Genomic DNA, 24,636 nt, shown 5'->3' on the forward strand with positions numbered 1-24,636 from the left:
AGACTCAGATTTCCAGGCCCTCTAGAGCATCCTGCTGCATTTTCCACCCTTTAAGAATAAGCTTAAAGGCTGACAGACATTTTTTCATTTTCCTCTACTCTATAAAAAAGCTAAAATCTTTCAGCATACAAACCTTGTAGTTCTAAATTTTTCTAATATATTTAGAAAACTGTTCATTTGTTAGTTTTTTTATTCACTTCAAAAACTGAAATCAGCCTTCCAATACTTCTTATAAATTAGAATAAATTTTAAAAGTCTAACAGTATAAAATAAGAATCCTACTAGATACCCCATGTTAAATAGAACAATAACACTCTGAAATATACATAAAATAATGATAGTAGTTTCCTGAGTGAAATTTGGTGAAATGGTGAAATTTGCAGAGGTAAACAAGGTTTTGCACACCATTTAAGCCATGAAGTCATGTGTACTGTTCTGCTATCAGAGAAGGTGCACAAAAATGCCAATGAACCCTCCAACATGCTGCAGAATCAGTTTCAGCTCCAGCCCTATTTTGGGGCTGGTTAATCCTGGTCCAACAGTGCTCCAGGGAATGTCTGCAGCTGTATGTTTTTATGGAAATAGAAGATCCTAGAGAATATGAAGCTTTGAAAACAACCCTCAAAGCAGCATGACAGCATGGAGAGAGGTATGGGGCAAATATGCTCCTGAAGATTGATTCTGAAAGTGTGAATGTCAGCTTCCAACTTACTGGCACCACACTTGGATTCTGTATTAGTGAACTCCTCCCTTTACACACATCAGAATACTAAACTGGAGAACATTCAGCTCCAAGTGTAAAATCTTCTATGATGTTCTTCAGCAGTACATTATCTGAAGATGTGCTACATGGGTCTTTTCCTACATATGTCACTAATATGAAACTTCTTCACACCTCTGTAGAACTTGAAGTACACTACCTAAAAGGTTGAGGACTTCACCTTACCTATAGCTTGCACTTTTGATATAAAATATATGGACAGACACAAATGTCTGTGGCTGTAACTACAAGTTTTCATTCAACATGGGCATGTTTGGAGTATACCGATTCATACCCCGTCATACAGAACTACAAATTTTAATTTGGCAATTACAGTGGCTTCTGTAAGAACAGGACATAAATTTGGAAAACTATATTTTTATTTCCACAAAAATCTATGTTGGAAAACAGTTTGGACAGAAAACTTCCCATTCTTCTGATCTCTCAGAATATTAATTGCAAGGTTGCATACAAAAATGCATGTATAATTATAAAGTTGTATACTGAAATGCATGGTATGTAACCATGAGAAAGGATAGGTAAAAAATCGTCAAACAAGGGGGATGTCAGTTAAGCCCACTCTTTCATCTGAAGTCTGTTAATTGCACGGTTTGTAAACAATTATTTTTCCTTAACAGTTATTTTACTATCATCAGCTGCACAAGATCCTCAGATATTGAAAAATCAATTCAGTAATTAATAGTGAAAACAATCTCTTCTTCCCAATTTTGTTTACTTCTCTAACTGACAGAAGGTCAAACTTACTTTTTGAATAGTGACAAATTAATTGAGTAGAAATAAATTATCTGAATCTTTTTGGATGACTACTTTAGGATGACACAAATCATTACCTAAAGGTATCTTTTTCCTCTTCTTTGCTTAAAAGTCTCAGTAACTAGCTTGGCTGTAGGTCTCATTGTACATAAATACTTTTTTCAGATTAATCCCCTCCACTGCACGTAACAGTGCAGACTCAATCTATACTCTTAGAAGCACTGAGTAGAAGTAGGCACTGAAAATTGTTTGTAGTCAAATTCACTCGTAATATTATTATAATACTTTTTACTAAATAAAATCTATGTTCATACAGTACAACTGACAGCCGTGTTTTCAATAATATATGTTACAAAAAGTTTGGATGGACAACATGCCTTGGTGAAACCCATGGACAGAATTCAAAATTTAAGGAGATTTTAGTATTTCATCTCTTTGAATGGCATTGTTAATTATCTTCAAGCTTTGCACAGCCTCCATGGTTCACTGCTTTTAGTAGAAACCTATTCCTGCTGCAAACCTGCTCAAAATACAATGATGCCAAAGCAGAGTTTCTGAGTAAAGGCTTGTTGGCATCTTAAGTAAGAAGGGGTTTCGATTTTTCCATAATGAAACAAAATGTAGTTTAAGATCCTGTTCCTCTGTTCACAATTTTCTCTTTTATGAAGAATCCCCACCTGACCTTCAAATATAAAACATCTTGATTGTTCTGAAGTAAGGACAGTGAAATGAAGCAACAGTGTAAACTCTATTCTGTCATGTCCCTCATCTGCTTACATCTTGGCATATTACGTATTCCCGTGAACTTCATTTGCAGATGAAGGTTGTCTAAAGAAACAACATATGAGTCTCTTGTCAGCCTGCCTTACATTTCTTTCTTTGAGCATCAAATCCTGCAAAACATCAGTCTTCAAGCAGCTGAGTAAAATATAATAATTTTCCTCTCATGAAAACATGGATGATGCTAATGCTAATATTAACTTGCTTTACTACACACTTTTTAATGTCTTTTAATTATACAGAATTTAACAAGACATATACAATCATAGATGACTAAAATATGAAATGCATTTGCTTGAAAGAAATGTATACCACTCATTTGACAGAAAAATTAACTATAGATGTTTGAAATCAATAGCCATTATGCTACTCTTTTACTATGCTACTTTTACTACGTAGTATATGCCCCACTTAGGAGAATTTAAGTTGTATTGTTTCTTTCATTAAAGGGAAGCTGGCAAACAAGCAGCCAAAACAAGCCTTTTTTAGAATAGTTGTCTTTTCTGTTTTGTTTTGTTCCATAATTAACCTTTGTACATTCTATCCACACAAGAGTACCAATTCACTGTGATAACCTCCAAGCAAAGTTCGAGTGGGGGCTAACGATATCTTAAAATTTTATGGAGGAAAAATATGGCAAAGTTACTGGCTGTGATCTTATGACACAATGAGATTGAAATGAACTTAACCAAAATTCCCTCAGAGACTTAGCTTCAACATGACATGCTGCTGTGAAAGAAAGGACAACCTAAGGCCACTTATTTTCACCTGGGTGATTTGGAAAATGTCCTGTTACATATGTTGTTAGGATATGGGATTTCTTTGTTTTTAAAATACTTGCTTTGACATTTCAATTTCTTATTAGAAATGTGGCTCTCTGTTTTGAAAGAAATATGAAATGGAAACAAAACCTCAAAACAGTAAGAGCTTGGTAGCACACCAATGGGACTAGCAGTTTGAAGTGTTCTAAATTCTGGATAAGCAACTGGAGATGCATCATAATAAAACAGCTTGCATGGAGCATGTGTCTTTATAATGATGAATTTTTATAAGAGAAGTAGTCAGCTGTGTTAAGATGGTATTTTACACTTAAAGTCAAAAACCGATTAAAAAAAAAAGTCAATCATCTACTAAGATGGAACTCCTATTAAAGCTTCCTGAGATCCCTGTAGAGGTGCAACAAACTCTCCAAATACAGCACAATGTAATACTGTGACTTTCAATGACTTTTAAATCACAACCACAGAAGAGGTATGACTATGATCTTTTACAGAATATACAGATCTGGGGAAGTAAGCACTACTTTTGGATTTCCAACTTAGATCATATCTGGCCTGACTTTTCAGAATAGCCAAGTACCCACATGTCCAACTTCATCAGCTCACATACTGCTGCAGACACTCCTAAAATTCTTTCTTTGTCAGTTTTGAAAATTCTGTCTCCTAATCTCACCTAATAATCCAGTGATAGATTTAGGAGCAAAATGAAAATTTCATAACATTCATTTCCACGTATTAAGTGATATTAAGATGACCATTAGAGAAGAGGGAGCCAGTTAACAGAACTGCAGTCTGTATTTAGACATTGATTCTTCCATTTCATCATAGAATAAATTAAATGTCACATTCTGTTGTGCAGCCAATTAGAGAGGTAAGCACAACACAAAAGAGTTTTCCTGCTGGTTTTGTTACCAGCACAGCATGGCATCAGAAAAAGAGACAGGGCTATCCAGCCAGGAACAGAAGGGAGAGGAAGACTGCAATCTTGCTGGCTTAACCAGCTAAAATATTTTAGCCTTGAGTTAAGATGAAATGCAGATATAAACCAGTTCATTTTAAAACGTGTATAACATTAATTGAAATTCTCAAGAGTTAATAATTTGATCTCATATTTAAGTAAAAGAGGTCTGCAGAAGGAAGCAAGCTTTGAATTTTCCTGCCAGAATAATATGCTAAAATGAGGCATAAGTAAGAAAACCATACAATTCTGCACCAAGTATTTGACAACATAAAATTTTTGACAACATAAAATTTTAAAAACAAAACAATTCTGAAAAATATGAAAAGATAATGTGCAAACAAGTCTTCTTTGGCCCTCAACCTTTTCAAATTACATAACAGCTATTTTAATCTAGTTTCTTCTGTAGGTCATACTGCAACTATCATTTATTATTAAAATATATCCATAATATTTTAAAGATATTTTAATTAATAAAACTGTGTATAATTCTACACAGTAAATATTGTGATCATTAACCAAGATTAAACAAATATTTTACTAATCTAGATGGTAAGGCAAACCAAAAGTCTCAGAAATAGAAAGTTTAAACCACTGAAAAAAAGGAAAATATAAGAAAACAAGCAGAATTAATCCTATGAGACACCTGCATATTTTAATATACATGTTCTGATAAAACTGCTCAGTACAGATACTAGGCAAAACCTGTCTATTGTTTCTCCCTCTCTTTCTACTTTAAGCAAAGAGAGAGAGAATGTCAATATCTTCCTTACAATAAATCAGATTTTTTATGAGGACGAGGAAGCAGAAGAGAATCTTATAATAGAGAGTCCTAAACTCAGTTTAGAACTGAACTGAATGGAAATTTAACACTGAAAAGTTTTGCACAGGCAAGTCAAATCTTTTCTATTGAGCAATGTTAAATCTAGAAGGCAGGTCATTACTTTCAAGCTGTATATTACCAAATTACTTTTATTGCTCATGAGTAGCTAAAGTTAAAGTTTAGCCTTTTTTTTCCCTTGCACATATATTTCCATATTTTTCTCTGTTTTCAAAGACAAGTAACACTGATGCAGTTTTGCTGACAAAACACTTGCATTAATGAGCTGTTCTTTTCTTTAAGACGATTGAGGAGCTTTTCATAACAGCAGCAGGATATAAACCTCTCAGAAAGTTATTACAGAAGCAACATCTTTTCTCCTGGCAACCTGGAGCTTACTATGCAATTCTTTCTTTCTCATGAGGTTTATATTTCAACCATTGGCTTTCATACTCTTAGGACATAATCAGCACAAGTGATAGAAAGATAGAGAGATCTGCCTTAAATACCAGAGAAATTATTAAATAGTCTTTTTTCCCCCTCAATTAATTCTCTTAATGTTTAATCCAATAATTGTGTTTATGGGATAAAGTAGCTTAAGTAACAACTACATGTATTGCAGTCTATTATCTCCCCTGTGTTCCTTGTTGAAATGATTTAATACAGAATAAAGATCATGAGGCTTTCAACTTGAAAAAATCAGTGTTTCTCATACCTTTTGTTTGATGATCATGTCGTTGATATCATCAAGATCACCCACTATCACTCTCTGAGATTTTATCTCTCGATCCAGTCGAGAAAGCCAGTCAGTGAGTTCTGCCCATGCCTTATTGAAGTCAGCCAAGGCTGGAACCTCCAAAAGCACAGAAGATGGCATTTCTGGTTTGAAGGTGGTGGTTTCCTTGGTTACCCTGGTTTGTGTATCCACAGCAACAGTCTCACCAGAAGTTACTGAAAGAAAAAAAAAATGCTAAAATTACTGAATAAATGAACGATGATAAGTGTTTATTTCAGTAACAAAATTTATGCAGTAGAAAGGGTAACACAGAAATAAGCTTGTTTCTTGAAGTTGTATCTACTGGAAATATGAAAATTAAAATGAAAAAAATATATTAATTCATTGTTCCACAGTATTTCTATTATAGTGTCTGCCTAACATTCAACATTCTCAGCATATTCAAATTTAATCCTTAAAAGACCAGTGGGACCTAGTAACACTAGCAAAGATCTCAGTGTAATAAGAACCCCTCTCCCAAGGTCACTGAAGTTTTGCTATTCATGAATCATCTTCCAAAATCTAGTAGCGTGGTCAGATCTGTCAAGGCTAGAGGCAGATTGAAAAAAAGTTGATTGCAATATCTAATGTATCACAGCATGACCATGTATCTAAAACCACATTTCTTCCATAGTCTCCACTCACTCTGTAGCTGTGAATTTGTCTCACCAACAATCACCACACTTGCTGTTTCCACCAGATATTTCCCATAGGCTCTGTGACCAATACGAGAGCTTACACAACAAGAAATTCAGCCTTGACCAATTCTTCATTTTTCCTCCTCATAACTTGAAAATATTATGTGCTATTATTTGGATATTTGTGGATTATTTTCCTTTTGTTTGGAGAAAATGGACACATCATCTCCTTTGTGTCCTTTCTTGCTCTATTAGCTGGGTTTTAAAGAATCTTGTTCATTATTCATTGCCTGGATTGGGGAATTACCCAACACTGAAGCACAACATCTTTCTCTGCAGTCAAAAATGATGAGAGGTGCCACAGATAGCTACCATTGGACAGAGAGGTGTGTAACATGAAATCGTTCAGAATTTCAAGACTGATTTGTGCTTCTCAATTTTTGTTATTTACAAACAGATGGCTATAAACTGTTGGGCTATTTTTCCCCTCCAGCTAATCATGCAAAAGCAATCCATTATGCACAATATTATGGCAGATGAGGCTACACTGAATTGTATATGGTCATTTTTTTCTCATTTTTTCAAAAGTCCAGCCAAACAAGAAAAATACTAAAATAGGAAAAACAGAAGAACATGTGGTGTTGCTTCACTGAGGTGTAACATCATTAGAAAAGAGAGAGTCTAAATACCTACCCTTTAGAGTAGCTACAGAATCTCTTTAACAGAAAAAAACCCCACGAAAAACAGTGTCACCCCATGCACAATAAAGTTTCTTTTGCTTTCTAGTACTTCTGAGAGTCTGATGGTTTTCCCCATTGGCATTCAAGCCATTTCAGCAAAGTCCGTCTGAAGTCTGAAAACTCAAGTAGCAGGTGAGGGTTCAACAGTTTGGACATAAAAACACTTGAAACATTAAGACAATCAGTAACATTAACTGATCTTGCCAAGGAATTTAGCAGCTATTTTTCACTAATGAAAAAGGTTTTGAGTTACTTCACTGGGGAATCAGTGACCCTCTTCAGCACTGCAGAAAGGGAAAAAGCTGTGCACAAGCATCTAAATGACTGTCACTGTAAAAGCACCATAGGATGCTCTCAGCATTAAAAATACTGTATGATTACAAACAATGTACCAAATCAACTAACATATACACTATTTATCTAGCCTGCATAAATGGCAATATTATGATACCAGAAGTGACTCCTGCAAATTATGATTTTTAATGATAAACATTGCAATTAAATATATTTATCCATCCATTCGTATCATTATTGTATTTCTGAAATGCAATCCTTGTACTTTTCCTTTCTGTACTTTAAAATCACATACCTGTGGACAACTATGAAGTAAAATAATTATTGTAAAAGGCTATTCTAACACAGCAAGTTTTTAATTAAAATCACACAAACAGATGAAAAAATGGATATGTCTTTTTCAGATATGGAAAAAGGTTTGTAAGGGGTTTTTCGTAACATCACACTGTTTGCTATAACAGAATATCTTGTACCATTAAAGATTGGCAGTTTTTAATATCAAAAGCAAAACAGACAACCCTAAAGGATCTCTTTCCTTCACAGTTTCATTCCATTTTTTAAATTTTTACACACAGATGTGAATAATTAATAAAAATAATCCGTAGTCATCAGGTATTCTTTTATCTCTGTTGAAATTACTCAAGATATTTTCTGCCCTATTCTATTTCCTTTTACCTAAATTATGCAAACAAAGCAGAGATTAGCTCTACTCAGTACTGGTGAGGCCACATCTGGAGTACTGTGTCCTTCAGTTCTGGGCTCCCCAATACAAGACAGCTATAGAGCTACTGGAAAGAGGCCAGTGAAGGGCCACAATGATGATTAAGGGACTGAAGCATCTCTCATACAAGGAAAGGCTGAGAGAGGAGGGACTGTTTAGCCTAGAAAAGAGAAGACTCGGGGGGCATCTCATCAATGTGTATAAATACCTGAAGGGAGGGTGCAAAGATGATGGAGCCAGGCTCTTGCCAGTGGTGCCCTGTGGCAAGGCCAGAGGCAAAGGACACAAACTGAAACACCAGAGATTCCCTCTGAATATCAGGAAACGCTTTTGACTGTGAGGGTGACTGAGCCCTGCAACAGGTTGCCCAGAGAGGTTGTGGAGTCTCCATCCTTGGAGATACTCAAAAGCTGCCTGAACCTGATACTGGCAGCCTCCTCTAGGTCACCCTGCCTGAGCAGAGGGGTTGGACCAGAGACCTCCAGAGGTCCCTTCCAAGCTCAACAACTATGTGATGCTGTGGTTAGTCAGTCCCACAAAATGACTCCTGATGTAGGAGAGTTGTTAACCGCACTTTTTAGTTCTTATATGGCACTTTGCTCATAGCTATTAGCCTGAGATAACGGGGAGGGCATTCAGTGGTCAGAAGGCAATGTGCTGAACCTATCATTCACTAATGGACACAGCTGGCTGAGTTTATGCCTTTTAGCAGAGGACTCGGCTCATTACCTAAAGCAACAAGTTCCAACTCACAGTTCAAACTCTGAATCTTTGGTTCATTCCCCCTCCACCCAGCTCTCAATCCCTGTGTTGGAGGAGATGGGAAACAAATGTTTAAATAGTGAATGGTGCTTAGCACCCCAAAGTTTCCTCCTGTACTGGCTAGAGAGCAGCACAGCACTATTAGGCACCGCGCTTTCACTTTAGTAGTAGCAGTCATCATCTCTCCCATCCCTCTCCTCAAAGCAGCAATACACCATAGCTTTCCCTTGGCTGTCAGCAGATGAAGGAGTGAGTTTGGCAACTATGGCTGCAGGGGAGGAGAAAAGGGGAGGAAAGATCAACTTCTTCCACAGAGTGGCAAATGACGAATGGCTCCAAAAAATGGATGGGACCCACACAGCTGCCAACTTTGGGCCATCAAACAAAGGTAACATTTAAAACAAAGCCACATCAAGCAGGAATAGCGAGGAAGGGGGGAACACTGTATTAAGATCTGCAAGGCAATGAGAAAGGAAACTACATACTTTTAAGGCAAAAGGAACTTACAGTAGAATTACTTTTCACACATGTACAAACAAAAACTTTTTGTAGCTTCACTTGCTATTTTGTTTACTTGCTAATGTACATTGAAGCTGGAAAAGAATGTCAACATTAAAAAAATGTGTTATTAGTAGTCACTTAGTTTGACTGAGTTGGCACTTAGAGCTTACAATCTTCAGTGGTCTGAAATAACTCCCAGAATATCACTGAGAAAACAAAATATTAGTCATCACTTTCTCTGTCTTCTTTGCTCTGTCCAGAAAGTAAGGTGAATTCAAAAACTGTCACAGAATAATAAGTAATATCGTCAGAATTACACACGGTGTTTTTCTGCCAATATAGTAATTGCAGTTTAATAGGAATGCCTTAGTTGTACTCTTTTATTGTTTACAAGCAGAAGGCTATTGTATTTTTCGTCTTTGTTCAGCAGGGGGAGAAAATGGCAGCAAAGTCTTTGAGCTTGTCCGTGTCTGATGAATATCATTTAATTGCCTGAAGGACAAAAAAAACGTGCAACAAACAGCACCAACTAGAAATAAATAATGAAAACAAAATATACCATAGTTTTCTATAGATTTCAAAATATTTTGTTTGGTTTTATTTTGTTTGTTTTAATGTTGTTCTTTAGTGCTTTCTGTGCTTGATGTGTTTTTATGCCTTCCTCTCTTCAAGCTGGATATTAAAAATCTGTCTTAACACCTAGAGAAAATTATATACCAAAAACATAAATTCACAGAATTGTCTATGTTGCCTCATCCCTGGATGGAAATTGAACTCCACAGATCAGTCACAATTTCCTGTAACAACACCAAAATGTCATCTCATTTCACCCTCTCCTCACATGAATAGGTCAAAGTGATTCAGAGCAAGGCTCATTATTTGCAGCGAGGTATTCCATATCATGGTCAAGACACATGAAATTACTGAAAAACATAGTCAAGTGTTTCATTCCAGAACTTTACCAAAGCAGTTAAGTGTGAAAAGTATGCATAAGTGTTGACTTCCAGTCTTTACCAAGAGATGGACACTTAGGTCCACTTCCATCTAGCTTAAAGTTCATGTAAAGGCCTTGTATCTCCTCTGTGACTTCAGAGATTCTTAGACAACAGAAAAACTGTTGCTTAGTTTAGCATTCATGTAGGTTAAACAGATGTTGCCTTACCTCAGAGGAAATTTCTATTCTCGTCAGTATTTCAGGTAAATTGAAGAAAAACTTTCTAAACTGAGACTCTACAAAGCCTCCATAAGTAGACTCAGGGTGTCTAATAAGACTGTCTGGCATCTTTTAGCATCTCACATATTTTGGCCTGAATATACATTCAAGAGTTTTCCAATTAGTATTTATTTATTTATATATTTATCTATTTTTCCGCTAGTGGCAGCTATTCCAGAAGAGGGTATTCCTAATCTTCTAATGTTCATGGTTTTACTGCTCTGGATTTTGGCTTAGGTTTTTTTATCCCTTTGATGTAGTTCTTTTGCACCAAGAAACTTGAAATGCTACAGAGAGGACTGTAAGTTAGTAGCAGAAGTGCACTGCCCAGTATAACATATTCTTTAAAAGCTTCAAGATGCGTTATCTACCGCTACGGTAATAATCTGTGCATTTAAAACATTTGAGTTACCAAATTATTTCACAGAATCACAGAATCAGTACGGTTGGAAAAGACCTGTAAGATCATCGAGTCCAACCTGGAAAAAAAAAAAAAAAAAAAAAAAAAACAACACCAAAAAACCCACAAAAAAAAAAAAAACCAAACCACAAAACCCACGCCACACAACAACAATAACAAGCCACAACCCACCCAACACCACACAGCACCATGTCCATCAAGCTACATCCCACAATGCCACATCCACACGCTCCTTGAATACCTCCAGGGAGGGTGACTCTACCACCTCCCTGGGCAGCCTATTCCAGTGTTTCACCACTCTCTCAGTAAAGAACTTTTTCCTAATGTCTAGCCTGAACCTCCCCTGTCGCAACTTGAGGCCATTTCCTCTAGTCCTGTCACTAGTCACTTGGGAGAAGAGACCAACACCCACCTCTCTGCAACCCCCTTTCAGGTAGTTGTAGAGAGCGATAAGGTCTCCCCTCAGCCTCCTCTTCTCCAGGCTAAACAACCCCAGCTCCCTCAGCCGGTCCTCATAAGACTTGTGTTCCAGCAATTACCTTTAGAAAGCGGTTGCGCAGTATGTTTCTCTTCTGACATTTATCTCCCCTTAGAACAAAAATACCACTTGAAACAGTACATCTGTCCCTTATTTCTCCTTCTTTCATGCTTGCACAGATATGACATGGTTCATTCAACAGAAGTGTATAAATGATCGATTAAAATTAATAGAGAAATATAAATCAACATTAATACACACTATGTAGCAACAGAACTCATTCTGAAACAATTTATCCAGAACTGCACTGACAGTTTCTGTGACTCAAAGGTAATTTGTTGGTTTTGGTTTTGTTTTGGTTTGGGTTTTTTTGCCCCCAGGACAATTACTTTATAAATGCAAAACTAGAGTCAAATTCTTTTTTTCAAATATCTAAGTAGCAAATTCTATCCTACTGCAACACATTAGAAATACAGCTAAGGACTTAATCTTTCAACTTATTTAAAGGCTGTATCAGTTCACTCCTGTGATATGATAAACCACAAAACCAAAAGGACAATTAGAATTTAAGACATTAAATCACACCAACCTGTAGTGTTTAAGGTAACTTCTCATTAGCATTTTCTGCTGTTTAACAAAGAAAGAAACAACATACAACAATGATAGGAGAAAAATAAAACACAAAAATAAAATGTCTAACAAAAAGCTGAAAAACAGTGTAACGATATTCTGAACAAGGTGAGATTTTCAACTTTTTCTTGAACCTTGAAACACATTGGATGAAAGTCAAGAGTATACTGGTAATTTTTGCATCTTGAAAATAATCTGTAATGCTAAACTTTAAAAGTGAGAATAATAGGAATGGGTCATGAAATTGAAATTCAAATATTAAATGCCGAAATAAGAAAAGCAGAATGAAGTCAACTGCAGTAAAGGACTTTTTTTTTTTGCTTCTTTTATTCTGCTTATTTCAGTGTTGTGTTTCAAGAGAGGGTCAAACTGACAACTCAGAACTAATCAAACACCTTATTTAGGTACTGAACAGGAACGGAATAGACAGGAAGAATGACAACACTCCCAAAAGCTTCAAACCCCTTCCAACACCTCCTTTCAAGCCAAAGTCCTTAAGCAGAACTCAGTTCACAGGAATGTTCCTAACCGTTCTTCTGAATGTTTTAAGTAATTTTGAAGTTTTCATTGTGTAAGGTAACTGTATCTACCAGGTCAAAGCTTTCTGACAAAGAAGAAATAGCATAGTAACTGGATGCAGATTTTAATTAAATTTGCATGTCTAGCCTGGGGATTTAGTTCCATGGTTAGCAGTACCAATTATGGCATATGTCAGCCTTAAATCCTTTATACAACAAATACATACACCCACTAAACTTTATTTCTGTTTTAGTCAAGGAAAGCCAGCTGAGTTTTACTCACTCTGAGAAAAATAGAGGAAGAATACCTGTACCCTGTGGCATATGCACAGACAACATCGCTCAATGAATTAGTTATTTTAACACAAGCAACATTGCCTTCTCTAGTGATAGACTAAATGAGCATTCCCTTTGTGGGGAAACCAGCAGTTCACTGATTTGGAGGTAGCACACCAAGCAGGTTTTGCTTATTTCATGGGAAGCCTCAATGTCATCTTACCCGCACTTCAGCCTTGTGAATTTTATTTGGAACTAGACTCCACAGCAGCACACAGGTAAAGATCTATCACCTACTAAAGTATATTTTTTCCTTTGATTTTTTTTGTTATACTGTGTCATTGCAGCTGTTTTTCTACAGGGTTCAAGCATCCATGCTCATATTCTTAAAGTCCAAGTAGGCTTCCCTGAGAGAGATTTGGGAAGACGATTCTGAGACCGATTTATTCCTTAGACTTGTCCCAGCGATAAATGAACAGGCTCATCTCTCTTAGTCCTTCAAAGTTAAGGAAATAAAGGTAAGAGTACGTTAAGTTCCCCCATGCAGTACAACCCTTCCATGCAATGTGCTCACTGCCAATAACATTTTTTGCAGAAGGAGCTACAGCTACCTGCCAGTTCTGGGTTCCAAAGGAGTTCTGAAAAAAAAAGTAACAGAATTACAGTGGGCAACGCAGTTCTGATTAACTAAAATAACTAAATGTATTGAGTTTGCATGGCAAATTTTTTGTAACAGGGGCGCTACAGGAGTGGCTTCTATGAGAAGCTGCTAGAAGCTTTACCCTGTGTCTGACAGAGCCAATGCCAGCTGGCTCCCAGACGGACCCGTCGCTGGCCAAGGCTGAGCCCATCAGCAATGGTGGTAGCAACTCTGGGATAACATATTTAAGAAGGGGGAAAAAAACCCTGCAGAACTGCAGCCAAAGAGAGCAGTGAGAATATGTGAGAGAAACAACCCTGCAGACACCAAGGTCAGTGAAGAAGGAGGGGGAGGAGAGGCTCCAGGCTGCCAGAGCAGAGATTCCCCTGCAGCCCGTGGTGAAGACCATGGTGAGGCAGGCTGTGTCCCTGCAGCCCATGGAGGTCCACAGTGGAGCAGATATCCACCTGCAGCCCGTGGAGGACCCCACACCAGAGCAGGTGGATGCCTGAAGGAAGCTGTGACCCCATGAGAAGCCTGTGCCTGAGCGGCTCCTGGCAGGACCTGTGGACCGGTGGAGAGAGGAGTCCATGCTGGAGCAGGTTTGCTGGCAGGACTTGTGTCCCTGTGGGAGACTCATGCTGGAGCAGTTTGTGAGGAACTGCAGCCTGTGGGAAGGACTCATGTTGAAGAAGTTCGAGGAGGACTGTCTCCACTGGGAGGGGGGAAGAGTGTGAGGAGTCCTCCCCCTTAGGAGGAAGAAGCGGCAGAAACAATGTGTAATGAACCGACCCCATTCCCCGTCCCCCTGTGCCACTCGGGGGGAGGAGGTAGAGAAAATTGGGAGTGAAGTTGAGCCTGGGAAGAAGGGAGGAGTGGGGGAAAGGTGTTTTAAGATTTAGTTTTTATTTCTCATTATCCTACTCTGATTTGATTGGTAATAAATTAAACTAATTTCCCCAAGTAGAGTCCGTTTTGCCTGTGACAGTAATTGGTGAAAGTTCTCTCCCTGCACTTATCTCAACCCATGAGCCTTTCGTTATATTGTCTCTCCCTTGTCCAGCTCAGGAGGGGAGTGACAAAGCAGCTTTGTTGGGCACCTGGCATCCAGCCAGGGTCAACCCACCACAGTAGTATAAATTTATTACAAAAAAGCCCCACCCAACTTTGAAATTTGAAAGCAAGGATGGGGCTTTTCTGGTGATCTGAACTCAGAATAAAGTCTTTATGTTGATCAAAAAATTATTGCCAACAAAATTCCACCCACGGCTCTAAATGTGGAAAATATGCATCCTTAGAGCACTGTATCTCTAAGCTAACATTTTCTTAACATTTTAATCAGCTTTTAAAGACAAAAAAACATGTTTCAAAGTGAGTATTTTTCTGTTTGAATAGAACACCAATGTCAGATTGACCAATGTCTGATTGTCGTAGCCTTGAATATTTAGTAAAAACAATTCCTAGAAGAAATTACTTCATAACTGTATCGTGGTTATTTTATAGATAGTAATTTTTATAGAGTATAAATGGGTAACAGTTGGTACTTGATTTCATGAACACTTAGGGAATATTCACATTATGTGCTATTGTCATCAATTTAAAATACAAGTTAACTGCCTAGACTTTCTTTATATTCAAGAAGCTCTTAATGATTCCGAACAAGTCATTATGGATTATATATAATTTAGATTTATACAGATAAAAAAAAGAAGCTGACAGTTTATGGGATTATTAGTCAAAGTTTAGATCTAAAACAGTCTATGCAGTGGCATGAAGAGAGGGACCAAAACTAAAGACCCCATAATTCTTAGAAATTCAAAAGAAAGTAGAAAGCCAAGGTTAAAAACTATTAGGAGAAAAGAAAAAAATTTACAAGTGAATGTGTTCTGATATATTTGAAAAATAACCATAAAAGTTATGCTTGCTAATATGTTACTATTATTAGATTAATAAATCTCATCATAGTGTTACATTTATAGTAGAAAGTTAAGTGACAGCTTTCTCAGGCTTATCTTTCTCTGTCATCGGAGAGATCTGGTAGAATTTCCTTGCTGTCCTCCTTTTCATATGTAGAAGTGTGACTAACCTGTTTGTTGTACAATGCATTTTTCCAAATTTCTCCAAACACAACAGAAAGATGTTTAGATATATCTTTCAGTCAGTGTAAAGAAAAGCTCTTGCTTTCACAAACACTAGATTGCAATGGGAATAAGAACATATGTCATCGTCTGTCAGAAAAATAGGTAGACTCTACCAAGCACTACGAATTTCATTGAGAGAAATCATATAAGTAGGCTTGTGTGCATCATAACATAAATAACATTAAGGTGAAGTTAACTTAGTACTGCATAGCAAAAAGTTAAGATTATGACCTGTCTTTGAGAAGAGCTTCTGCAAATACTTTATCTGTATGCAAGATACTTAAAAGTGGAACGTTAATGATTTATTTGATTAAAATACTGCCATCATAGGAAGCGCTTCAAGATAATTTCCATGTAAAGAAATTAAGAGTTTTAAAAACTTACCCTTTGTGGAAGAGAATCAAGTTGGAGAATACATCAACAAACTGGACATACGTAAGTCCATGGGCCCTGATGGGATGCACCCATGTATTTTGGAGAAGCTGGCAGATGTCATTGCAAGGCTACTTTCTATAAACTTTGATAGATCATGGCGACTGGGAGAAGTGCCCAAAGATTGGAGGAAAGCAAATGTCACTTCTATATTCACAAAGGACAATAAGGAGGACCCAGGGAACAACAGGCCAATCAGCCTCTCCCCGAACCCTGGGAAAGTGATGGAGTAACTAACCCTGGGAACCATTTCTAGGTACATGAAGCACAAACAAGTGATCAGGAATAGTCAGCATGGATTCACCATGGGGAAGTTATGCTTGACCAAATTGATTACGTTCTACGATTAAATGGCTGGCTTGATCGATGTGGGGACAACAATGGATTGTCACCTGCCTTGGCTTCAGTAAGGCTTTCAACACTGTCTTCCATAAGTTTCTCATAGAGAAGCTGAAGAAGTATGGGCTGGATGAGCAGACAGTGAGGTGGATTGAAAACTGGCTGAAACACTGGGCCCAGAGAGCAGTGGTTAGTGGCACGAAGTCTAGTTGGAGGCCAGTAACTAGTGGTGTTCCCCAGGGCTCAATACTGTGTCCAATCCTATTTAAGATCTTCCCTAAGGATCTGAACGATGGGACAGAGTGAACCCTCAGCAAGTTTACAGATGACACAAAGCTGGGAGGAGTGACTGACACACCCAGAGAGGGTTCTGCTGCCATTCAGAGGGACCTTGACAGGCTGGAAAATGGGCTGACAGGAATCTTATGAAGTTCAACAAAGGGAAGTGCAAAGTCCTGCACTTGGGGAGGAACAACACCATGTACCAGCACAGGCCGGGGCCCAACCATTTGGAAAGCAGCTTTGCAGAAAAGGTGCTGGGGGTCCTGGTGGACACCAGGTCGAACATGAACCAGCAATGTTCCCTTGCAGCAAAGGCTAATGGTATCCCGGGCTGCATTAGGAGGAGCATTGCCAACAGGTGGAGAGAGGTAATCCTTTTCCTCTAGTCATCACCTGGAATACTGTGTCCAGTTCTGGGCTCCCCAGTACAAGACAGCTATAGAGCTACTGGAAAGAGGCCAGTGAAGGGCCACAATGATGATTAAGGGACTGAAGCATCTCTCATACAAGGAAAGGCTGAGAGAGGAGGGACTGTTTAGCCTAGAAAAGAGAAGACTCGGGGGGCATCTCATCAATGTGTATAAATACCTGAAGGGAGGGTGCAAAGATGATGGAGCCAGGCTCTTGCCAGTGGTGCCCTGTGGCAAGGCCAGAAGCAAAGGACACAAACTGAAACACCAGAGATTCCCTCTGAATATCAGGAAACGCTTTTGACTGTGAGGGTGACTGAGCAACAGGTTGCCCAGAGAGGTTGTGGAGTCTCCATCCTTGGAGATACTCAAAAGCTGCCTGAACCTGATACTGGCAGCCTCCTCTAGGTCACCCTGCCTGAGCAGAGGGGTTGGAGCAGAGACCTCCAGAGGTCCCTTCCAAGCTCGACCATTCTGCAGTCCTGTAAAGCTATATTTTTAGTTCCAAACACTCTCCAAAAGCCAAACTGGAAATAGTGTGAGGATGGAGAATGCCTTGGGAATGAAGCAGCTAAGACTGAAGATAATACACGGAAATAGCCTGGCACAGTGTACATAAACATTCAACTGACTGCTCTACATGTGGTGGAAAAAGCTTTAAATCTGCAGCACCCTATGCTAGTTAGACTATGACTTGAGCAGGGGCAGGTAGTATAAAACCAATTGAAGATTCTAATATATATCTGTAAACTGATGTAGCATTAATAACTCTTAGTCTGCTTAGACCTATTGTACTATTCAAACCTTTCTGAAAGATAAACTGCTCCAAAGTTCAGTCTCCTTCTAGTAATATAGCATTGTGAACCCTTTTTTTTCCCCTGTGAACCTTTTCTTAGGCAAAGTTCAACATGATTCATGGGCCCACAAAAAATTGAAAAGCAAAAGGCTAGGGTATGAGGGTATGAATGGCTCACTTTTAGTGAGTGTAAGAATTAAGCAGACACCGAAACAAAAAAAGTGTCAAAAGAACCTTTTACATACTAGCTACATGGTGGTTTTAGATTCAATTTATAGTAGTATCACTGATTACAATACCAAGGCTAATTTAAATATCAACACATACTTAAAAAGTTAGATGAAAACAATATTCCGAAGTTATATACTGAAGTTATATACCACTGGACAATATATAATAATAATAATGCTTTAAAAATGGTCCAGATGGCGGGGGGGGAACCCACCACCAACCAAACAAAACCCAAAAACCAGTACATTCAATTTAATGGTTAAGATTTAAAAAACCCCCTCTTCTATAAACTTTCTTGTTTATGCAAACAATATATAAAACATGATTGTGTTTATTACTTCTTTCTGTTCAGTTGTTGAAAGTTTAGCTGAACAAATATCTGCAATATTGCCACCAATATTTCTGCTACAGCAAAACGAATTACTTTTTGATACCTCCAGTGTTTTTGTTACAAATGTAGAAGTTGATTTAAGTGCTGAGATACTGACACAATATAAACTGAAAGCATGTTAAGGCTAATATCTCTTATTTATTGTAACAAATGCAAAAATAATCAGAAATGTTTTGTTTGTTTCCTCCTGCCCCAAACAATATTGTCTTATTTCTTAATTATGATATGAAGTGCCAGAAAACCCACAGCTGAGAGAAACAATTTCTTTCTGGCTTGCCTGTGTTCTGTGTCATCTATTGCCATTACTGATTTGAGTCTTCCCTTAAGCTCTCATGACTTATATTTTAAAAGGCAAAGAGGAAAAACTTCTTGAAGTAGGGAATTCAGACTGTTTCAATTAAAAGGAATAGGTAATATCTAAAAATTATTATTTCTTATTATGGATGTGACTCAAATCCTCTTCTGCTAGTTTTAGTTTCTCATTTGGTGTAATCTTCCATGTGGAATATTTCACATGTCTGGCCAGAGAGGTTACAGAACCTCAGACTGCATATACTGGTTTGCATACAATAAGGTTAAGTCATACTATATATTAAATGATTTGTGTATTTATTGTGTGGATTATTACATGGAAATTTTGGACAAAAGTCTTATTTTCTTCATAAGGCAAATACAAACTTTTGACTAAATTGCTATATGCTTCATTATTGCTAAATTGCTATATGCTATATGCTTCATGGTGGCCTGTTACAAATACTTCAATCTCTGATAAAGAGTTACATTTGACAACAAGGAAAACAGTTGAGAGCATTCAATGCATATTAGTTTTCATGTTTCAGGATGATACATGGTCTTTTTTGATAATCAATCATGAAATAAAGACTTCCCCTTTTTTATAGACATAAACATTTTAACCTTTTTCATGAGAACTTTGAAAGGAAACCTTAAGAAGGCATTACACATCAAGGGAGTCAGTCTTTTGGGGAACAGAAAAGAAAAGCAAACTTATACTACGTTAACATTTTGGATCCCAAAGAGTTCCATGATACTAACAACCAATGACATTTATCAGTATAACATAGTAATAACCTGCGTACACAAAAGTACAGTCAATGGAGCTGCTATTTTTCATATGAGGACTACTTATATGTTTGGATAAATCACCTGGTTGGCTCTTAAAATTTTTGAACTAAAGGAAGTGTTGAGGAAAATGTTCCAGCCTCTTTTGGGATTTCTTGGAAGTGGTAGACAGAATGAACACAAGGAGTCTCTTTGGTAATATTAAGACATTGTCAATAAGCAATTTTATTTTTGAAAGTGTCTAATAATATTACTTTTGCTGTTATTTAAATTGATATTTTTAAAATGAAAATATATGTTGATTTTTTTATTTATTCTTCTCCCCCCCCAGTATTTTCAGTAGCTGATTCCTGCATCCCTAATTAAGTTTTCCAATATCTAGAAACACACACAATCATTTCTGAGCAGTTTTAAGAGTTTAAAAAAATAATGCTTGACTCCTTGAATTTAAAACAGCCTTTTTTCTGTTGTTGTTTTTTTTGTACACCTACAGAAAGCATTTATTTTCTTCCAAAGGATAGGAGTCTTTTTGAGTAAGCAGTTGTTGCAGTTGTTACAAGTGTTTTATGAAAATGAGTTTTGTACTACAGTAGTCATGGTGTTCCATCAAATTCTGTCACATACTTGCCTTATAAAAAACGTTGTGACAACATCTGTCACAAATTATGCAAGCACCTCTCAGTGTTCCTTTTGTCAGTAAAAGTAACAAGTTCCTTGATTTAGTATGCAGCTTTCAATTGGACGTCAATCTATATGACAACAATTTACATTTCCAGTGTACCGCTATTGGCATGTAACTGAATTTTGGCAGCTGGTTCCTTGATATAAGGAAAAACACATATTGCCAGCAGCTCCAACTTTTACAGTCTCATGAAAATCACCTCTGCTAATTCTGTAAGATCTACAAATTGATTTAACAGGCATAAATTGCTATCCTAGCCAAGGGGAACTCTGAAGAAAAAAGTGTAAAAAATTGTACACAGATACAGAGTGACCTCTTAAGAACACCAAAGAGCCAGTGAAATTTTAGGTACCATGTAGTTTAAAATAAGAAAAAAAAAAATCAGAACAGGTTTGAAGAAGCTTTGAAATAATCATAGTTCAGTTATTTAACAGCATTACAGCATTCATGCAAAAATTTACAAGTCTACCTTATTCCTAGAAAGAAAAATCCTGCAGAATTAAAAACAGTTATTCAAAGCTAGAGAAGTCAACATCATCACTGCCACTCTGTTTTTGACAAAGTAATTCCTCAAATTACTGCAAACACCTTCTGTTCCTTCATCAGAAATGTTAAAATATCTTGCCTCGTAGTACTTCATGAAACACTTGTCAAGCTTTCTCATGAAAACACATACAATGCTTACTTTTCGGGTCAAACTAACCTCTATTGCTCTTCCAGCTATTTTAGCTTCACCTTAGGAAGAACTGGGAACTTAAGAGTCATCTGACCAACAATCTATTGTTGAAGGAAATACCAGTAAGGCAAATGTCTACCTGCGTATCTCCATCCCTATGTTTCCTGCTACTCCACACTGAAGGACAGCAGTCTGATATTTCAGTGACAAGCTTCATATAAACAAGATTAATGAATTTTCTAGCTGGAGTATAAGAGAAGGCTTTCATTTGCCATCTTTTCCTCATTTTAGCCTTCTATACTTTAAGGAATGAGTCTGCGTTTCCTTCATCATCTCAGGCCCTCTGACTAGAGCAGAAACGTTAGAAGTAGTTATGAGCTTTGTTCCTCATTCCGTGTGACCTCCACTCTGCTCATGATCTGTGATTGCACTTGCTCATACTCTTTGGTTGGCCGTTTCTCTGTAGAGCAGACTTAACTCTGTGGCAGCTCCAGTCACCACAGAGTTATTAGTAAGGATGTCAAAGAGCCGTTGCATTTCTTGGTAGGATATGACCAGGATGGCACTGAGCACTGCTCCTTTCAGAAGGAAAAGCCAGCTTGCTTTGCTTTTTTAAAAAGACAAGTCAACAAAGAACAGCACACAGGTCAAGAGGACTGTGTGCAGAATGACCTATCGCTTTCTATTATTCTAGCAAATTAAAAGGATTTTCACACAATGGAGTTGTCAATAGACCTAATTACTATATAAAAGGAAACAGAAAAAGAGAGATTACTGTTATTTGCAAGCCCATGCTATTTGATAGTCAGATATTACAGTAATTCAGGTTACTGTAACAAAAAGAAGGGAGAGAGACAGACTGTGTTTAGAGTATGGAAAAAAATGTGTGATGTGAAGCTAGAAACTGAGGTAGAAAAACTGAAAAAGAGCATAAACTGCCATTTTATTGTGGATACTTTTTTGCTAGGAACTCTAATGAGAATCCCTTTTTCCAAATCTTCCAGAATGAACTAATTCAAATTCTTGATTCTGTCTGTGTTTTTAAAATGATGCAATTATGTCATTGCCACATTCTTGAAAATTACTAACATTGGATTCTGCAGTGTGTGCTGAATATAGTTCTAGAGAAAAATAAACATTAATTTAATTCCTTCCTGAGCCATGTTACGTGAGCCATGTAAAAAAGAGTGACCATAACTATAACTTAGTTCTGTGCTCTCACCTGGTATAGGTTATCAAGTATAGTCTGATGAATTCTACAGTATGCTATCATTTCCATTTCATGGGATTTAATCAAAACGAATCCTGTATATCCTGCTGCTCCTATTGATCAAGAAATTAAATTAAAGAAAACAAGCGGTAAAGCCTGCTCCTCAGAAGAAAATACCAGATCGTATTTTAAAAATGGAATGGGTGAATGCAGTCTTTTGAAAGACTGATGATAACATTAATCTTATTTACATCATAAATCTTGACTTTCAACAACTTGTTATAAAATAGAAAAAGTAGACCTAGACTTCTTATCATTTTTAATAACAGAAAAGCAGCCAACTCCTGTTTTCACTTTCTGATTTACATTTCATCAGAGCTAAAATAAAAATTATGATTAGTAACCCAGAGTGAGTTTTATTTAATCAACTGAGCCCTGAAAAATCAAAGTCCACATTTCCTTTGTAAACTGCACTGTCACACCTGTTTATTAGACACTTTCAAAGAGTAACCTACTGCAAGACCCCTGAAATAGGATGTTAAATATAAAGGTGTAACCTTCTTTCTTTTGATTTAAATTGGGCTGACGTATATTTTGCATGTATTTTTCACCTGTCAGATAATCCAGAAACAAATCCTCACATCAAGACATGCTATAAAGATCAAGATAGAAATTCTGAGAATCACAGAGGTTTGCGTTTATAAACTTGCTTATTATATTTTTATTCATGCAGCTCTGAAGGCATAGTGTCAGCTTTTTATCTAGACTCTTTTCATTACTTCTCCCTGTTGGTGTTGCAGCACATGCTGTGAATGACCTCCAGAGATTCCTGAAGCTATATGCAGAGAGAAAATTGAATCTGAAGGCTTTATTAGACAAGTTTGTCTTCAGCTTCTGTCTGATGTCAGCTGTATTGAAAAATAGAACTGCTTGTGAAACTGAGTCCTGACCTTAAAAAATCTCCAATCAAATGGTAACAGATTCAGTTTTGTGCCATATTGCTATTTGTTAGATGTGGCACATGTGTTAAAGGCGAAAAAGGTTCTTAATGAAAATCAGATGGAATAATCAGGCAACTTCTTTCCTGAATACAATGGGGAAACTAGATATATGGCAATGTACCCGTAATAGGGCCAAGTCAGGTTAGCATTTGTGAACCTCTTTACTAGAGAAGCCTGTAAAGTAAAATTACTCAAAACCAAGAAAATTAAAATTATTTCTATAAATTATTTATATAATATTTAATTATATTTATTATATTTATAGAATTATTTATATAAACCATTATTTATTCCTTCATCCAAAAGAAAAAGGTAAAGACAACAATCTATTCCTTTATTATTCCACTTTATACGTGAGTGAGCAACGTTCGTTAGACCACCTGACTTAAGGAAGAGCCTACTCTTAATGCTCTCCACTGATTCAAGAGGTCAAGCTATTCTCTGTGATACGTCCCTACCACATTGTTCCCTATTCATTTCCTCTCTTGCATTTTGTTTTAGTAAAACTTTTCATAGAATTAAACTGAATTATAGCTAATATTAAAAATAGACATTTCCTTTAGATTCTACATGCACAAGTATCAAAAACTATAGAATTCTAGACATGGCCATTATTGGAAATAATATTTCTCTCTGTTACAACTCCCATGCTAGACGTCTTCTTTACTGCTGTAACTAAATGGATTACTGGCAGTAGCGTTGCCTTCTAATTCAGTGTAGAACTACTTGTCACAACAGATGCACACTGTGGATTTTTAGCTGTTCAACTCTGTGGAGAATGGTTCTGCAAAATTAAATATCTACCATGCTCCCCACACAAGCATTTTAACAGCTGATAGCACAGTTCTTTTAAATGGTGAAAGTTATGCGCAATGTATATTTAAATATCAACACATGTTTGCATTAGTATTGAAAACACTGTAGACGCACACGTCCCCAGATTGTTCAGTCTTTCCCAAGAAATTATTCTGAGTATTCTTGGTCTCAATTATACTATGCCAGCTGCTATAAACAATACAGACACTCTAATATCTGATTTGCACATTTGTTTTTAATTTACCCTCTGAATACACATATTGTTATTTTTTCAGGTGCACATAATGAAATACACAAGGATTTTTAAGACTAGCATTTGGAAATTCTGAGAAACACTGTTCTGAACTACAGCATATGTGTTCACTCAAGCACTGTGCATAATATATGAATAATGACTGCTTCAGAGCACATTAGCTATGAAATGCTACAAAAAAGAAAATAGTATCTATTATGCATTTTTTGCCCAAAGCTAGTTGTTGTCATTTTGTTGCTTACATTTTTGTCATTGTCTCTTGAATATCTCTTAAAAACAAATGGTTTGTTTGTTTTTAAAGAGGCAGTGGGACATTACATGATCCAGCTCTGAAATCCATGGAATGAATATATTTCAACAGTTATAGTTTCAAAAACAAAGAATCCTTCATCCCCACTGAAAATATTAAACCAAGTAT

At 36.9% G+C, this 24,636-nt stretch overlaps 1 protein-coding gene across 2 annotated transcripts in view; it reads right to left on the reverse strand.

Annotated features, from left to right (window-relative positions):
- Window positions 1–24,636, reverse strand: part of DMD (dystrophin) — a 907,831-nt gene that overhangs the window by 338,199 nt on the left and 544,996 nt on the right. For both annotated transcript variants that reach the window (XM_059827200.1, XM_059827195.1), the window contains one exon: window positions 5,587–5,822. In XM_059827200.1, coding sequence (XP_059683183.1) covers window positions 5,587–5,822 — 236 coding nt within the window. The remainder of the gene's footprint in view (window positions 1–5,586; window positions 5,823–24,636) is intronic.

The sequence above is a fragment of the Gavia stellata genome, chromosome 1 (genome assembly GCF_030936135.1).
Source record: "Gavia stellata isolate bGavSte3 chromosome 1, bGavSte3.hap2, whole genome shotgun sequence".
NCBI classification, from domain to species: Eukaryota; Metazoa; Chordata; class Aves; order Gaviiformes; family Gaviidae; genus Gavia; species Gavia stellata.